At 42.5% G+C, this 20120-nt stretch overlaps 1 protein-coding gene across 1 annotated transcript in view; it reads right to left on the reverse strand.

The window, feature by feature from the left end:
* Positions 1–415: 415 nt before the first annotated feature.
* Positions 416–20120, reverse strand: part of LOC133543123 (long-chain fatty acid transport protein 2-like) — a 45285-nt gene continuing 25580 nt past the window's right edge. Inside the window, exons 2-10 of the mRNA XM_061887578.1 lie at positions 18335–18544; positions 17071–17229; positions 12653–12777; positions 12399–12593; positions 10463–10553; positions 9815–10013; positions 6491–6588; positions 2859–2989; positions 416–673 (exon numbers count right to left, since the gene is read on the reverse strand). Coding sequence (XP_061743562.1) covers positions 500–673; positions 2859–2989; positions 6491–6588; positions 9815–10013; positions 10463–10553; positions 12399–12593; positions 12653–12777; positions 17071–17229; positions 18335–18544 — 1382 coding nt within the window. The 3' untranslated portion in view covers positions 416–499. The remainder of the gene's footprint in view (positions 674–2858; positions 2990–6490; positions 6589–9814; positions 10014–10462; positions 10554–12398; positions 12594–12652; positions 12778–17070; positions 17230–18334; positions 18545–20120) is intronic.

Genomic DNA, 20120 nt, shown 5'->3' on the forward strand with positions numbered 1-20120 from the left:
TAAGTTCTTGTTGAAAACTTTATTCCTAACTAAGTTCTTGTTGAAAACTTTATTCCAGACTAAGTTCTTGAAAACTTTATTCCAGACTAAGTTTTTGTTGAAAACTTTATTCCAGACTAACTTCTTGTTGAAAACTTTATTCCTAACTAAGTTCTTGTTGAAAACTTTATTCCAGACTAATTTCTTGTTGAAAACTTTATTCCTGACTAAGTTCTTGTTGAAGACTTTATTCCAGACTAAGTTCTTGTTGAAAATGTTATTCCTGACTAAGTTCTTGTTGAAAACTTTATTCCAGACTAAATTCTTGTTGAAAACTTTATTCCAGACTAACTTCCTGAAAACTTTATTCCAAACTAACTTCTTGAAAACTTTATTCCTGACTAAGTTCTTGTTGAAAACTTTATTCCAGACTAAGTTCTTGTTGAAAACTTTATTCCAGACTAAGTTCATGTTGCATGGCTGAAAAGTGCTCCTGATTGTGAAATAAAGTGAAGCAGATTTACAGTTTGATTCTTCCCTCTTGCACGGACTGGAACAAGTCCTGGGTCAGGGGCACGTAGCCCTGCTGGTCCTCCAGGAAGTACAAGGGGTCCTTGATGAGAGCGGGGTCGAAACCTTCCTCCGCCAGCCTGGCCTTCATCAGCTTGAAGGTCGTCGTCAGCGACATGGCGTCCTGCACAAGGTCATTCATCTCAGAGCGTTGCATCATCTCATCTAATTCATTAAGTACGTCGTTAGCAGCAGCCAATCATTTAATTGATCCAACACGTCGTTAGCAGCAGTGTCCGCATTACGGAAGACGCCGCACCGATCTGCCTGTCCATCTCACCATCCACTCTTCCCTCACTTGTGAACAAGACTCCCAGGTACTTGAACTCCTCCACTTGGGGAAAGATCTCCGACCCAAAGAGATCCATGGACTCGGACTTGGAGGTGCTGAATCTCATCCCGGTCGCTTCACACTCGGCTGCAAACCGATTAAGTGAGAGCTGAAGTTCTTGACCAGATGAAGCCATCAGGACCACACCATCTGCAAAAAGCAGAGACCTAATCCTGCGGTCACCAAATCAGAACCCCTCAACGCCTTGGCTGCGCCTAGAAATTCTGTCCATAAAAGTTCAGAACAGAATGGGTGACAAAGGACAGCCTTGGCGGAGTCCAACCCTCACTGGAAACGTGTCCGACTTACTGCCGGCAATGTGGACCAAGCTCTGACACTGATCATACAGGGAGCGGACCGCCACAATAAGACAGTCCGATACCCCATACTCTCTGAGCACTCCCCACAGGACTTCCCGAGGGACACGGCCGAATGCCTTCTCCAAGTCCACAAAGCAAATGTAGACTGGTTGGGCAAACTCCCATACACCCTCAAGAACCCTGCCAAGAGTATAGAGCTGGTCCACAGTTCCACCACCGGGACGAAAAGCACACTGTTCCTCCTGAATCCGAGGTTCGACTATCCGGCGTAGCCTCCTCTCCAGTACACCTGAATAGACCTTACCGGGAAGGCTGAAGAGTGTGATCCCACGATAGTTGGAACACACCCTCCAGTTCCCCTTCTTAAAGAGAGGAACCACCACCCGGTCCGCCAATTAAGACGTACCGTCCCCGATGTCCACGCGATGCTGAAGAGTCTTGTCAACCAAGACAGCCCCACAGCATCCAGAGCCTTAAGGAACTCCGGGCGGATCTCATCCACCTCTGGGGCCTTGCCACCGAGGAGCTTTTTAACTACCTCAGCAACCTCAGCAACCTCAGCCCCAGAAATAGGAGAGTCCACCACAGATTCCCCAGGCACTGCTTCCTCATAGGAAGATGTGTTGGTGGGATTGAGGAGGTCTTCGAAGTATTCCCTCCCCCAATCCACAACATCCGCAGTCGAGGTCAGCAGAACACCATCCGCACCATACACGGTGTTGATAGTGCACTGCTTCCCCTTCCTGAGGCGGCGGATGGTGGTTCAGAATCGCTTCGAAGCCGCCCAGAAGTCATTTTCCATGGCTTCCCTGAACTCTTCCCATGTCCGAGTTTTTTCCTCCGCGACCGCTGAAGCTGCACACCGCTTGGCATGTCGGTACCTGTCCACTGCCTTCGGAGTCCTATGAGCCAAAAGAACCTGATAGGACTCCTTCTTCAGCTTTACGGCATCCCTCACTGCTGGTGTCCACCAAGGGGTTCTAGGATTACTGCCCCGACAGGCACCAACAACCTTGCGACCACAGCTCCCATCAGCCGCCTCGACAATAGAGGTGCGGAACATGGTCCACTCGGACTCAATGTCCCGCACCTCCCTCGTGAAATGTTCGAAGTTCTTCCGGAGGTGGGAATTGAAACTCTCTCTGACAGGAGACTCTGCCAGACGTTCCCAGCAGACCCTCACAATGCGTTTGGACCTGCCAGGTCTGTCCGGCATCCTCCCCCACCATCGCAGCCAACTCACCACCAGGTGGTGATCGCTAGAAAGCTCCGCCCCTCTCTTCACCCGAGTGTCCAAAACATGAGACCGCAAATCCGATGACAAAACTACAAAGTCCATCATGGATCTGCGGCCCAGGGTGTCCTGGTGCCAAGTGCACATATGGACACTCTTATGTTTGAACATGGTGTTTGTTATGGACAATCTGTGTAAACTAGTCTTTGACCTGCAGTGTAAACTAGTCCTGGCGTGTCCTGCCATGTTAATTAGTCTTTGACCTGCAGTGTTAACTAGTCTTTGACCCGCAGTGTTAACTAGTCTGTGTCCTGCAGCGTAAACTAGTCTTGTCGTGTTGAGTTTTACTATAGCGAGGTTATCATAAAGTGTTGAAAGTAGAACCTAGTGAAGTAACACACTTGTCTAGTTCAGGTGTGTTTACCTGGATGCGAAGAAAGCGAGGTCGGGCGTAGCTGGGGAGACAACTTCTCACATGTTCAGACACCAGCTGCCCGTCAAAGTCCATCTTGTCCTTCAGCCTCACCGCTGCCATTCCAATCCTGCCCTCCTGACCTGCAACATCAACACAGCACATACACAACATCAACACAGCACAAACATCAACACAGCACATACACAACATCAACAAAGAACATACACATCAACACAGCACATATACAACATCAACACAACACATACACAACATCAACACAACACATACAGAACATCAACACAGCACATACACAACATCAACACAGCACATACACAACATCAACACAGCACAAACATCAACACAGCACATACACAACATCAACACAGCACATACACAACATCAACACAGCACATACACAACATCAAAAACACATACACAACATCAACACAGCACATACACAACATCAACACAGCACTTACACAACATCAACACAGCACAAACATCAACACAGCACATACACAACATCAACACAGAACATACACAACATCAACACAGCAGAAACACAACATCAACACAGCACATACACAACATCAACACAGCACTTACACAACATCAACACAGCACAAACATCAACACAGCACATACACAACATCAACACAGAACATACACAACATCAACACAGCACATATACAACATCAACACAACACATACACAACATCAACACAGCACAAACACAACATCAACACGGCACATACACAACATCAACACAGCACATACACAACATCAACACAGCACATACACAACATCAACACAGCACATACACAACACAAACATCAACACAGCACAAACATCAACACAGCACATACACAACATCAACACAGCAAAAACATCAACACAGCACATACACAACATCAACACAGCACAAACATCAACAACACATGAACGGAACATAAACAAACAAAACATGAACTAATTAAAAAAAAAACATGAACATAACATAAACAAACAAACAAACATATCCTAAACATGAACAAAACATGAACATAAAATAAACAAACAAACACATCCTAAACATGAACATAATGTAAACAAACAAACACATCCTAAACATGAACATAATGTAAACAAACAAACACATCCTAAACATGAACAAAACATGAACATAACATAAACAAACAAGCACATCCTAAACATGAACAAAACGGGAACAAACAAACATATAATAAACAAACAAATAAACATAAACAAACAAACCAATCATAGACAAAACATACACTTAAACACATCATTAGCATAAACAACATGAACATAACATAAACAAACAAACAAATTATAAACAAAACATACACTTAAACACTATGAACACAACATAAACGTAACATAAACATAAACAAAATAAACATAAACTAACAAACAAAACATGAACATACACAAACAAACAAAACATAAAAATAAACACATCAAAAACCAAACATGAATGTAACACTAATATAAACAAACATCAACAGACATAGCAAAACATAAATATACCAAACAAAACAAATAAAGCATAACAAAAACATGAATAAAAACAAAACAAACACAAACAAGCATACTATGAACAAAACAAATTAACTTAAACAAAACATAAACGAAATATTAACAAAACAAAACTAACAAAACATAAACAGACAAACAACCAAAACATCAACAAAACAAACAAACAAAAGATAAACATAAACCAACTTGAAAAAAATAAAAATATTACATAAACAAAAAAACGTAAACCAAACAAACATCAACAAAAGATAAACAAATGACAAATGGGTGAAATACTTGAGCAGTAAGTAAAATATCAAGCTAGGATGTAACCATACTTGGAGCCCAACAGACTACACACTTGATGGTTACTGGGCATGCTCAGATGAAACATAATATAACACTTGATGGTTACTGGGCACGCTCAGATGAAAGATAATATTACACTTGATGGTTACTGGGCACGCTCAGATGAAACATAATATTACACTTGATGGTTACTGGGCACGCTCAGATGAAACATAATATTACACTTGATGGTTATTGGGCATGCTCAGATGAAACATAATATAACACTTGATGGTTACTGGGCACGCTCAGATGAAACATAATATTACACTTGATGGTTACTGGGCACGCTCAGATGAAACATAACATTACACTTGATGATTACTGGGCACGCTCAGATGAAACATAATATAACACTTGATGGTTACTGGGCATGCTCAGATGAAACATAATATTACATTTGATGGTTACTGGGCACGCTCAGATGAAACATAATATAACACTTGATGGTTACTGGGCACGCTCAGATGAAACATAATATTACACTTGATGGTTACTGGGCATGCTCAGATGAAACATAATATTACACTTGATGGTTACTGGGCACGCTCAGATGAAACATAATATTACACTTGATGGTTACTGGGCACGCTCAGATGAAACATAATATTACACTTGATTGTTACTGGGCACGCTCAGATGAAACATAATATTACACTTGATGGTTATTGGGCATGATCAGATGAAACATAATATAACACTTGATGGTTACTGGGCACGCTCAGATGAAACATAATATTACACTTGATGGTTACTGGGCACGCTCAGATGAAACGTACTATTACACTTGATGGTTACTGGGCATGCTCAGATGAAACATAATATTACACTTGATGGTTACTGGGCACGCTCAGATGAAACATAATATTACACTTGATGGTTACTGGGCACGCTCAGACGAAACATAATATTACACTTGATGGTTACTGGGCACGCTCAGATGAAACATAATATAACACTTGATGGTTACTGGGCACGCTCAGATGAAACATAATATTACACTTGATGGTTACTGGGCATGCTCAGATGAAACATAATATTACACTTGATGGTTACTGGGCACGCTCAGATGAAACATAATATTACACTTGATGGTTACTGGGCACGCTCAGATGAAACATAATATTACACTTGATTGTTACTGGGCAAGCTCAGATGAAACATAATATTACACTTGATGGTTACTGGGCACGCTCAGATGAAACATAATATTACACTTGATTGTTACTGGGCAAGCTCAGATGAAACATAATATTACACTTGATTGTTACTGGGCAAGCTCAGATGAAACATAATATTACACTTGATGGTTATTGGGCATGATCAGATGAAACATAATATAACACTTGATGGTTACTGGGCACGCTCAGATGAAACATAATATTACACTTGATGGTTACTGGGCACGCTCAGATGAAACGTACTATTACACTTGATGGTTACTGGGCACGCTCAGATGAAACATAATATTACACTTGATGGTTACTGGGCACGCTCAGATGAAACATAATATTACACTTGATGGTTACTGGGCACGCTCAGGTGAAACATAATATTACACTTGATGGTTACTGGGCACGCTCAGATGAAACATAATATAACACTTGATGGTTACTGGGCACGCTCAGATGAAACATAATATTACACTTGATGGTTACTGGGCACGCTCAGATGAAACAATCCCAACATAATATTGCAGTAAAAGCAGAAGAATGTAGATCATTGTGTGGAGGATGAAGAAGAAGAAGAAGAAGAAGATGAAGATGCAAGATCACCTGGCACCTTGACACCGTAGACGTTGGCCTCCTGGATGCAGTCCAGAACCAGCAGGTGATCTGACACCTCCGTGCTGGCAACATTTTCTCCTTTCCACCTGTCCTTCATGAACACAAATTATTCTACACTTCATGTACTTCATCAATATGAACAACATCACTTACATTCTTACATCTAGTCTTAGATTTGAAGTGGTCACATCTAGTCTTAGACTTAGATCAGTCACACCTAGTCTTAGACCTAGATTGGTCACATCTAGTCTTAGACCGAGATTGCTCACATCTAGTCTTAGACATAGGTTGGTCACATCTAGTCTTACACTTAGATTGGTCACATCAAGTCTTAAACTTAGATCAGTCACATCTAGTCTTAGATTTAGATCTGACACATCTAGTCCAGGGTGTACCCTGCCTTCCGCCCGATTGTAGCTGAGATAGGCGCCAGCGCCCCCCGCAACCCCGAAAGGGAATAAGCGGTAGAAAAATGGATGGATGGATGGACATCTAGTCTTGGACATAGATTGGTCACATCTAGTCTCAGACTTAGATCAGTCACATCTAGTCTTAGAGTTAGATGAGTCACATTTAGTCTTACACTTAGATTGGTTACATCTAGTCTTATACTAAGACTGGTCACATCTAGTCTTGGACGTATATGAGTCACATCTAAGACTGAGATGAGTCACATCTAGTCTTAGACGTAGATGAGTCATATCTAGTATTAGACTTAGATGAGTCATATCTAGTCGTAGCCTTAGATGGGTCACATCTAGTCTCAGACTTAGATCAGTCACATGTAGTCTTAGATTTAGATCAGACACATCTAGTCTTAGACATAGATTGGTCACATCTAGTCTCAGACTTGGATCAGTCACATCTAGTTAGATCGGTCACATCAAGTCTTAAACTTAGATGAGTCACATGTAGTCTTAGATTTAGATCTGACACATCTAGTCTTGGGCATAGATTGGTCACATCTAGTCTCAGACTTAGATCAGTCACATCTAGTCTTAGAGTTAGATGAGTCACATTTAGTCTTACACTTAAATTGGTTACATCTAGTCTTATACTTAGACTGGTCACATCTAGTCTTGGACGTATATGAGTCACATCTAAGACTGAGATGAGTCACATCTAGTCTTAGACGTAGGTGAGTCATATCTAGTATTAGACTTAGATGAGTCATATCTAGTCGTAGCCTTAGATGGGTCACATCTAGTCTCAGACTTAGATCAGTCACATCTAGTCTTAGACATAGATTGGTCACATCTAGTCTTACACTTGGATTGGTCACATCAAGTCTTAGACTTAGATTGGTCACATCTAGTCTTAGACTTAAATGAGTCACATCTAGTTTTACACTTAGATTGGTTACATCTAGTCTTATACTTAGACTGGTCACATCTAGTCTTAGACGTAGATGATACACATCTAAGACTTAGATGAGTCACATCTAGTCTTAGACTTAGATGAGTCATATCTAGTCTTAGACTTAGTTAAGTCATATCTAGTCGTAGACTTAGATGGGTCACATCTAGTCTTAGACTTAGACTGGTCACATCTAGTCTTAGACGTAGATGAGTCACATCTAAGACTTAGATGAGTCATATTTAGTCGTAGACTTAGATGGGTCACATCTAGTCTTAGACTTAGATGGGTCACATCTAAGACTTAGATGAGTCATATCTAGTCGTAGACTTAGATTGGTCACATCTAGTCTTAGACTTAGATCAGTCACATCTAGTCTTAAGATAGATTGGTCACATCTAGTCTTAGACTTAGATCGGTCACATCTAGTCTTAGACTTAGATTGGTCACGTCAAGTCTTAAACTTAGATCAGTCACATGTAGTCTTGGACTTAGATCTGACACATCTAGTCTTAGGCATAGATTGGTCACATCTAGTCTCAGACTTAGATCAGTCACATCTAGTTTTAGAGTTAGATTGGTCACATCTAGTCTTAGTCTTAGATTGGTCACATCTAGTCTTGGAGTTAGATTGGTCACATCCAGTCTTAGACTTAGATTGGTCACATCAAGTCTTGGACTTAGATGAGTCACATCTAAGACTTAGATGAGTCACATCTAGTCTTAGACGTAGATGAGTCATATCTAGTCTTAGACTTAGATGAGTCATATCTAGTCGTAGACTTAGATGGGTCACATCTAGTCTTAGACTTAGACTGGTCACATCTAGTCTTAGGCGTAGATGAGTCACATCTAAGACTTAGATGAGTCACATCTAGTCTTGGACGTAGATGAGTCATATCTAGTCTTAGACTTAGATGAGTCATATCTAGTCGTAGACTTAGATGGGTCACATGTAGTCTTAGATGGGTCACATCCAGTCTTAGACTTAGACTGGTCACATCTAGTCTTAGACTTAGATGAGTCACATCTAAGACTTAGATGAGTCATATCTAGTCGTAGACTTAGATGGGTCACATCTAGTCTTGGACTTAGGTGAGTCACATCTAAGACTTAGATGAGTCATATCTAGTCGTAGACCTAGATGGGTCACATCTAGTCTTAGACTTAGATGAGTCATATCTAGTCGTAGACTTAGATGGGTCACATGTAGTCTTAGATGGGTCACATCTAGTCTTAGACTTAGACTGGTCACATCTAGTCTTAGACTTAGATGAGTCACATCTAAGACTTAGATGAGTCATATCTAGTCGTAGACTTAGATGGGTCACATCTAGTCTTAGATGGGTCACATCTAGTCTTAGACTTAGACTGGTCACATCTAGTCTTAGACTTAGATGAGTCACATCTAAGACTTAGATGAGTCATATCTAGTCGTAGACTTAGATGGGTCACATCTAGTCTTGGACTTAGGTGAGTCACATCTAAGACTTAGATGAGTCATATCTAGTCGTAGACCTAGATGGGTCACATCTAGTCTTAGACTTAGATGAGTCATATCTAGTCGTAGACTTAGATGGGTCACATGTAGTCTTAGATGGGTCACATCTAGTCTTAGACTTAGACTGGTCACATCTAGTCTTAGACTTAGATGAGTCACATCTAAGACTTAGATGAGTCATATCTAGTCGTAGACTTAGATGGGTCACATCTAGTCTTAGATGGGTCACATCTAGTCTTAGACTTAGACTGGTCACATCTAGTCTTAGACTTAGATGAGTCACATCTAAGACTTAGATGAGTCATATCTAGTCGTAGACTTAGATGGTTCACATCTAGTCTTAGACTTAGATTGGTCACATCTAGTCTTAGACGTAGATGAGTCACATCTAAGACTTAGATGAGTCATATCTAGTCTTAGACTCAGATGGGTCATGTTATGTGTGACTGAGGGACCTGAAGGTGTCTCCAACACGGTCCTGAAAGAAGATGAAGCCTTCATGGTCGATCTTCAAGAGGTCTCCAGTGTTGAAGTAAATGTCTCCTTTGACAAACACATCTTTCAGCTTCTTCTTGTCAGTCTGATGTTGGTTTTTAGCATAACCACTGAAGGGGGCGCTCTCTGCGATCCTGCACACCAGCAGACCGCTCTCTCCTAAATGCAAGCCCAGCAACAGGACCATCAGACAGTTGGGTCTTTACAATCACTTCCTGTCCTGGTGATCTTATTTTCTCGCTGTTTCCTGTTTGCTCTCTACTTTTACTTTCTGTTCCATGTCCTCTCAGCACACCTGTTCCCGGTTTTGGTACGACCCAAGGATGCAGTGCAGAGAATGCAAGTAAAAGACAACTTATTAGCTACATGGAGGCGTGGAACCAAAACAGCACACCAAGCATCGGTCGCCTGAGGACGATCGATCCAACACTGAAGGAGACACCCAGGTGGAACTAATCAAGGCAGGAACAGGTGTGCTGACAGGACATAGAACAGAAAGTAAAGGTAGAGACCAAAGAGGAAACTCTGACAAAACAAGAGCACCAGGACAGGAAGTGATTGTAAAGACAGAGCATTTGTGTGACTTGTTGGAATATTACAGGGCTCACCTCTTGGAACCTCCATGCAAAATCCTTTGGAGTCTCGAACCACCTCCTCTTTCTCCGTATCAAACCTGAGGAGCGCATAATTGTACGCCATCTGAAGGAGAAACCACGGAGAACTTGTGACTATCACAACTTCCTCTGAAGGCAGCCTGAATTGAATGAAAAGCTAGTTTTGCAACTTGCTCAAAGTTAGATTTAGTAGAGTGGAAATAAACAAACAAACAAACAAACATACATACATACATTTTTTTTTTTTCCCAAGATGGCGCTGCTGTAGTGGCTGCTGTAGGCAGGAGCTCTGTGCTCTTGTGTCATCCTTTTGTGTTTCCCTCTTGTTTTCATGTCTTATTATATTTTTTTGTGCATTTTGGTCCGGGACCCTTTGGGACTGTGTGACAAGGGGTGCCACTTTTGTGACCACTGTGGTGCTTTTTTTTGTGGACTTCTGGATCTGCCTCCCGGGAGCCTTTTGGCCATGGAGACCAGCTGCTGGGTATCTGCCACACCGGAGTCGGTTTGGATGGACTGGAGGAGATGCGGATGAGGAGACAGGACTGCGGAGCTGGTACTGAGCGCTGGGACGGAGAGGTTTCGCGGTGTCTTGACTGGGTGAGCAGGTGTCGGACACCTCAGTCACCTTGGACGTATCCTCGCTCATCCATGCGGACTGGACACAGGCCGAGAGTGGAGTCGGCTGTCTTGGTTGCTTTGTTGGGTCTGCTCCTGTCTCTGGCCATGCTCCCTCCTCCCCAGCGGACAATGGCGTGGAAGACCGCAGAGGCCACCACAGTGGATATGTTTCTTTTACTTTTTATTCATAGCTGTATGTAGAAGTGTCTGCTTGTATCTGCTGCTTTAATGTCTTTAATGTCCTCTGTCTTCTTTGATGTTTCCCTCTTACACACATGTAAGAGGGATGTGTTCTAGGGCTATGAGTCGTTGTTTTTTGGGGTTTTTTTTCCCCCTTGGCCTCAGTCTGCACCCCACTCCAGGGCCCAGGCTAAGACCGATTTTTATTTTATTTGATTTTAATCTTTTATTCTTCCCCCCCCCCCCCCGTTTACCTGTATGTCATCTTTTTTGTAAGGGGCTCTGGAAGCCAGCAGACCCGTCAGCGATCCTGTTCTGTCTCCCTGTAATGTTTGTCTGATCTTGAATGGGATTGTGCTGAAAATTGTGATTTTCCTGAAGGAACTCTCCTGACGGAATAAATAAAGTACTATCTAATCTAATCTAATCTAATCTAACATACATACATACATCTGACTAAGACTTACCAAGACTGGATGTGACCAATCTAAGTCTAAGACTAGATGTGACCAATCTAAGTCTAAGACTAGATGTGACCAATCTAAGTCGAAGACTGGATGTGACCGATCTAAATCTAAGCCTAGATGTGACCGATCTAAGTCTAAGACTAGATGTGACTGATATAAGTCTAAGACTAGATGTGACCGATCTAAGTCTAAGACTAGATGTGACCAATCCAAGTCTAAGACTAGATGTGACTGATCTAAGTCTAAGACTAGATGTGACCAATCTAAGTCTAAGACTAGATGTGACTGATATAAGTCTAAGACTAGATGTGACTGATCTAAGTCTAAGACTGGATGTGACCGATCTAAGCCAAAGACTAGATGTGACCATCTAATTCCAAGACTAAATGTGACTGATCTAAGTCTAAGACTAGATGTGACCATCTAAGACTAAATGTGACTGATCTAAGACTAGATGTGACCAATCTAAGTCTAAGAGTAGATGTGACCAATCTAAGTTCAAGACTAGTCTAAGAACTGATGAAGTTTACTAGGATGATAAGATAAAGGTCCACTTGTGATGGACTGAAGGTCCTGGGACTACCAAGACCAGATGAATGTGAAGCTTGACAGACAAATGAAATCCCATGTTGACTGAGGTTGGTAAGAAATAACATTCTTACCTTGTGCAGGAAGTGAACTCGGCCAACGGCTCCGATCTTTCCAGCGTAGTTGACAAAACCGATGTTTCCTTCGGTGGCTCCGTAACATTCAAACACGCTGATGTTGCCAAAGCGCTGAAGAAAGTCCTCCCAGGTGTCCGCTCGCAGTCCGTTTCCCAAAGCCAGTCGCACTTTATGGTCTCGCTCGTTGTCTCTCTGAGGGCCACAGGAGCCCCAGTCAGGTGGGGAGACCAGAAACCTCATTTAGGTTTTACCTTGGGCGTATTGCACAGGTAGCGCATGATCTCGCCGATGTACTGGATAACGGTGACCTCGTACTTCCTGCAGTCGCTCCAGAAGTGGCTGGCAGAAAACTTCTGTCTTAGGACCACGGTGATGCCTGCACTCCAGACACACACAACCTTCAGACTTGAAGACCACACAGGGACCATTAAAGACTTGAAGACCACACAGGGACCATTAAAGACTTGACGACCACACAGGGACCATTAAAGACTTGAAGACCACACAGGGACCATTAAAGACTTGACGACCACACAGGGACCATTAAAGACTTGAAGACCACACAGTGACCATTAAAGACTTCAAGACCACACAGGGACCATTAAAGACTTGAAGACCACACAGGGACCATTAAAGACTTGAAGACCACACAGGGACCATTAAAGACTTGAAGACCACACAGTGACCATTAAAGACTTGAAGCCCACACAGGGACCATTAAAGACTTGACGACCACACAGTGACCATTAAAGACTTGACGACCACACAGGGACCATTAAAGACTAAACGACCACACAGGGACCATTAAAGACTTGAAGACCACACAGTGACCATTAAAGACTTGAAGACCACACAGTGACCATTAAAGACTTGAAGACCACACAGGGACCATTAAAGACTTGAAAATCACACAGCGACCATTAAAGACTTGAAGACCACACAGTGACCATTAAAGACTTGAAGAACACACAGGGACCATTAAAGACTTGAAGACCACACAGTGACCATTAAAGACTTGAAGACCACACAATGACCATTAAAGACTTGACAACCACACAGGGACCATTAAAGACTTGAAGAACACCCAGTGACCATTAAAGACTTGAAGACCACACAGTGACCATTAAAGACTTGAAGACCACACAGGGACCATTAAAGACTTGAAAACCACACAGTGACCATTAAAGACTTGAAGACCACACAGTGACCATTAAAGACTTGAAGAACACACAGGGACCATTAAAGACTTGAAGACCACACAGTGACCATTAAAGACTTGAAGACCACACAGTGACCATTAAAGACTTGAAGACCACACAGGGACCATTAAAGACTTGAAAACCACACAGTGACCATTAAAGACTTGAAGACCACACAGTGACCATTAAAGACTTGAAGAACACACAAGGACCATTAAAGACTTGAAGACCACACAGTGACCATTAAAGACTTGAAGACCACACAGTGACCATTAAAGACTTGACGACCACACAGGGACCATTAAAGACTTGAAGAACACACAGTGACCATTAAAGACTTGAAGACCACACAGGGACCATTAAAGACTTGAAGACCACACAGTGACCATTAAAGACTTGACGACCACACAGGGACCATTAAAGACTTGAAGAACACACAGGGACCATTAAAGACTTGAAGACCACACAGGGACCATTAAAGACTTGAAGACCACACAGTGACCATTAAAGACTTGAAGACCACACAGTGACCATTAAAGACTTGAAGACCACACAGGGACCATTAAAGGCTTGACGACCACACAGGGACCATTAAAGACTTGAAGAACACACAGTGACCATTAAAGACTTGAAGACCACACAGTGACCATTAAAGACTTGAAGACCACACAGTGACCACTAAAGACTTGAAGACCACACAGGGACTATTAAAGACGTGAAGACCACACAGTGACCATTAAAGACTTGAAGACCACACAGGGACCATAAAAGACTTGAAGACCACACAGTGACCATTAAAGACTTGAAGACCACACAGGGACCATTAAAGACTTGACGACCACACAGGGACCATTAAACATTTGAAGAACACACAGGGACCATTAAAGACTTGAAGACCACACAGGGACCATTAAAGACTTGAAGACCACACAGTGACCATTAAAGACTTGACGACCACACAGGGACCATTAAAGACTTGAAGAACACACAGGGACCATTAAAGACTTGAAGACCACACAGGGACCATTAAAGACAACACAGTGACCATTAAAGACTTGAAGACCACACAGGGACCATTAAAGACTTGAAGACCACACAGGGACCATTAAAGACTTGAAGACCACACAGGGACCATTAAAGACTTGAAGACCACACAGGGACCATTAAAGACTTGACGACCACACAGGGACCATTAAAGACTTGAAGAACGCACAGGGACCATTAAAGACTTGAAGACCACACAGTGACCATTAAAGACTTGAAGACCACACAGGGACCATTAAAGACTTGAAGAACACACAGGGACCATTAAAGACTTGAAGACCACACAGGGATCATTAAAGACTTGAAGACCACACAGGGACCATTAAAGACTTGAAGACCACACAGTGACCATTAAAGACTTGAAGACCACACAGGGACCAGTAAAGACTTGACGACCACACAGGGACCATTAAAGACTTGAAGAACACACAGGGACCATTAAAGACTTGAAGACCACACAGTGACCATTAAAGACTTGAAGACCACACAGTGACCATTAAAGACTTGAAGACCACACAGTGACCATTAAAGACTTGAAGACCACACAGTGACCATTAAAGACTTGAAGACCACACAGGCACCATTAAAGACTTGAAGACCACACAGGGACCATTAAAGACTTGAAGACCACACAGGGACCATTAAAGACTTGAAGACCACACAGTGACCATTAAAGACTTGAAGACCACACAGGGACCATTAAAGACTTGACGACCACACAAGGACCATTAAAGACTTGAAGACAACACTGTGACCATTAAAGAAAGTACATCTTGTGATGAGGTGGCACTTATACTGGTTGATGAGTAATAATTACCCTGGTCCTATGACTGGTTGATGAGTAATAATTACCCTGGTCCTATGACTGGTTGATGAGTGGTAATTACCCTGGTCCTATGACTGGTTGATGAGTAATAATTACCCTGGTCCTATGACTGGTTGATGAGTGGTAATTACCCTGGTCCTATGACTGGTTGATGAGTAATAATTACCCTGGTCCTATGACTGGTTGATGAGTGGTAATTACCCTGGTCCTATGACTGGTTGATGAGTGGTAATTACCCTGGTCTTATGACTGGTTGATGAGTGGTAATTACCCTGGTCTTATGACTGGTTGATGAGTGGTAATTACCCTGGTCCTATGACTGGTTGATGAGTAATAATTACCCTGGTCTTATGACTGGTTGATGAGTGGTAATTACCCTGGTCTTATGACTGGTTGATGAGTGGTAATTACCCTGGTCTTATGACTGGTTGATGAGTGGTAATTACCCTGGTCTTATGACTGGTTGATGAGTGGTAATTACCCTGGTCTTATGACTGGTTGATGAGTGGTAATTACCCTGGTCTTATGACTGGTTGATGAGTGGTAATTACCCTGGTCTTATGACTGGTTGATGAGTAATAATTACCCTGGTTTTATGACTGGTTGATGAGTGGTAATTACCCTGGTCTTATGACTGGTTGATGAGTGGTAATTACCCTGGTCTTATGACTGGTTGATGAGTGGTAATTACCCTGGTCTTATGACTGGTTGATGAGTGGTAATTACCCTGGTCTTATGACTGGTTGATGAGTGGTAATTACCCTGGTCTTATGACTTGTGGTGAGTGGTAATTACCCTGGTCTTATGACTGGTTGATGAGTGGTAATTACCCTGGTCTTATGACTGGTTGATGAGTGGTAATTACCCTGGTCCTATGACTGGTTGATGAGTGGTAATTACCCTGGTCTTATGACTGGTTGATGAGTGGTAATTACCCTGGTCCTATGACTGGTTGATGAGTGGTAATTACCCTGGTCTTATGACTGGTTGATGAGTGGTAATTACCCTGGTCCTATGACTGGTTGATGAGTAATAATTACCCTGGTCCTATGACTGGTTGATGAGTGGTAATTACCCTGGTCTTATGACTGGTTGATGAGTGGTAATTACCCTGGTCTTATGACTGGTTGATGAGTGGTAATTACCCTGGTCCTATGACTGGTTGATGAGTGGTAATTACCCTGGTCTTATGACTGGTTGATGAGTGGTAATTACCCTGGTCCTATGACTGGTTGATGAGTGGTAATTACCCTGGTCTTATGACTGGTTGATGAGTGGTAATTACCCTGGTCCTATGACTGGTTGATGAGTGGTAATTACCCTGGTCTTATGACTGGTTGATGAGTGGTAATTACCCTGGTCCTATGACTGGTTGATGAGTAATAATTACCCTGGTCCTATGACTGGTTGATGAGTGGTAATTACCCTGGTCTTATGACTGGTTGATGAGTGGTAATTACCCTGGTCTTATGACTGGTTGATGAGTGGTAATTACCCTGGTCCTATGACTGGTTGATGAGTGGTAATTACCCTGGTCTTATGACTGGTTGATGAGTGGTAATTACCCTGGTCCTATGACTGGTTGATGAGTGGTAATTACCCTGGTCTATGGCTCCACACAGTCCCATGAGGAAGCCAGACGTGTGGTAGAGCGGCAGGTAGATGTAGATGACATCATCAGAGCGGACACCAGCAATGGACTGAAGAAGGCTGGCAAACCAAAGTCTCTTGTGGTTTATGACAGCTGCCTTGGGAAGACCTGCAGGTGACATGACCAACACAATCAGGTGTGTGCAGGTGAGAAAAGTTTTTCAGGTGACATGACCAACACAATCATGTTATCCAGGTGTGTGCAGGTGAGAAAAGACCTTCAGGTGACATGACCAACACAATCATGTTATCCAGGTGTGTGCAGGTGAGAAAAGTTTTTCAGGTGACATGACCAACACAATCATGTTATCCAGGTGTGTGCAGGTGAGAAAAGTCCTTCAGGTGACATGACCAACACAATCATGTCATCCAGGTGTGTGCAGGTGAGAAAAGACCTTCAGGTGACATGACCAACACAATCATGTCATCCAGGTGTGTGCAGGTGAGAAAAGACCTTCAGGTGACATGACCAACACAATCATGTTATCCAGGTGTGTGCAGGTGAGAAAAGACCTTCAGGTGACATGACCAACACAATCATGTCATCCAGGTGTGTGCAGGTGAGAAAAGTTTTTCAGGTGACATGCTCAACACAATCATGTCATCCAGGTGTGTGCAGGTGAGAAAAGTTTTTCAGGTGACATGACCAACACAATCATGTTATCCAGGTGTGTGCAGGTGAAAAAAGACCTTCAGGTGACATGACCAACACAATCATGTTATCCAGGTGTGTGCAGGTGAGAAAAGACCTTCAGGTGACATGACCAACACAATCATGTTATCCAGGTGTGTGCAGGTGAGAAAAGACCTTCAGGTGACATGACCAACACAATCATGTTATCCAGGTGTGTGCAGGTGAGAAAAGACCTTCAGGTGACATGACCAACACAATCATGTTATCCAGGTGTGTGCAGGTGAGAAAAGTTTTTCAGGTGACATGACCAACACAATCATGTTTTCCAGGTGTGTGCATGTGAGAAAAGTTTTTCAGGTGACATGACCAACACAATCATGTTATCCAGGTGTGTGCAGGTGAGAAAAGTTTTTCAGGTGACATGCTCAACACAATCATGTCATCCAGGTGTGTGCAGGTGAGAAAAGTTTTTCAGGTGACATGACCAACACAATCATGTTATCCAGGTGTGTGCAGGTGAAAAAAGACCTTCAGGTGACATGACCAAACAAAGAGGTGTGCGCAGGTGAGCAGTTGTTACCTGTGGTTCCTGAGGTAAAGATGTAGAGTGCAGGACTACTGATGTGAACGTTGGCTCTCAGCTCAGGTGATACAGGTGTACCTGAGGCCTGTTGAATCTTGTGTGAGAGACACTGGATGTTGTTGGACTCAGGACCCTCACCCACCATGAACACACGGACCCCCTGCTGCTCCAGACTTGGAAGAACTTCCTCTGCTGCCTCTTGGAGGTCTGTTGATCACCAGCTCATCATTAGGACATAAGCTGTTGTACACCAGGTATATATAAATATATATATATATATATATATTAGGGCTGGGCAACGATTAAAATTTTTAATCGAAGTTAATTGCACTATTTCTCCGATTAATCGCGATTAACTGCATTGTATACGCAAAGCCCAATAATGAATTCAAAAGTAGTGTGTAGTGCACCTTTATTGGAATATTCTCCCACATGAACAAAAGCGCCAAAACATTTGTTGTGCAAACACAATTTAAATCAGTCCTTGTTAAACAGTAGCAGTTAAATAGCATATTTGATGAAAATCAACTCCAAAAATGTAAATACAAACATTTAAGCTTATTGCCACTGCCAGGGTATTTAAGTTATCCTGTTTGTTATGGAAAATAAATATAATCTACATACAAATCTCTGAGCCACAATCATAGCATCTGAACAGGCAATTTCTGAGGTAACAGCAGAAACATTTTTTTTTTATCAGGGATCTTATGTTTAAAAAACCTATATTATAGGTAGTGGGCTGTTTTAGGGAATATTTGATCAAATTATCTGTAGTAGCAATATTAATAATGTTGTGTTTATTCTGCGTAGTGCACTTAAAATTGGAATTGATATGATGGGAATTTTCCGATTGTTTGCTTAGTGCTTTGATAAACTGAACGCATATACATGGTACTATATTGTGATGTTATGAGCCAGGGAAAAAAAGAACTACCCTACCCAGCATGCAACAGGAGTGAGGAGCATGCGCGGTAGCCCGGTATAGGTTGTGTCGCCATGACGGCATCTTGTATGTTGTGATATGCACGCTCTGAAAGTAAACGTTAAGAACTCAGCCAACACTCCTGGTCTGCATTATTCATAAATAGACAGACAACACATATACTCCACTGCTTCACAGGCCGCTGGATGTAGCCGGCAAAGTATTCCCATGCTAGCTAGCCGCTCTAGCAAGCACGCCTCATTCAGTCCAAAACGGCCCGATCTATCCACATTCAGAATTGTCTGGCGGTCGTAAGTGATCCCGGAGTGACCACGCTGTAAGCCGGCCATGACATTTGCAGAATTGTCCGCTATTTTTTGCCAAATGTTCCATCTTGTTAAGAAAAGGCGTTAACGAAAATAAAAGCATGTAAACAACATACGCAAATGTGCGATAAAATAATTGTCGGCGTTAATAGATTGATGAGTTAACTCATAATTAATGCACTAATTTGCCCACCCCTAATATATATATATACACCTGTACTGGCTCACCTGCACTAGCTTCCTGTACACTTAAGATGAGACTTTAAGGTTTTACTACTTACGTATAAAATACTACACGGTCTAGCTCCATCCTATCTTGCCGATTGTATTGTACCATATGTCCTGGCAAGAAATCTGCGTTCAAAGGACTCCGGCTTATTAGTGATTCCCAAAGCCCAAAAAAAGTCTGCGGGCTATAGAGCGTTTTCCGTTCGGGCTCCAGTACTCTGGAATGCCCTCCCGGTAACAGTTCGAGATGCCACCTCAGTAGAAGCATTTAAGTCTCACCTTAAAACTCATTTGTATACTCTAGCCT

The sequence above is a fragment of the Nerophis ophidion genome, linkage group LG25 (assembly GCF_033978795.1).
Source record: "Nerophis ophidion isolate RoL-2023_Sa linkage group LG25, RoL_Noph_v1.0, whole genome shotgun sequence".
Lineage (NCBI taxonomy): Eukaryota > Metazoa > Chordata > Actinopteri > Syngnathiformes > Syngnathidae > Nerophis > Nerophis ophidion.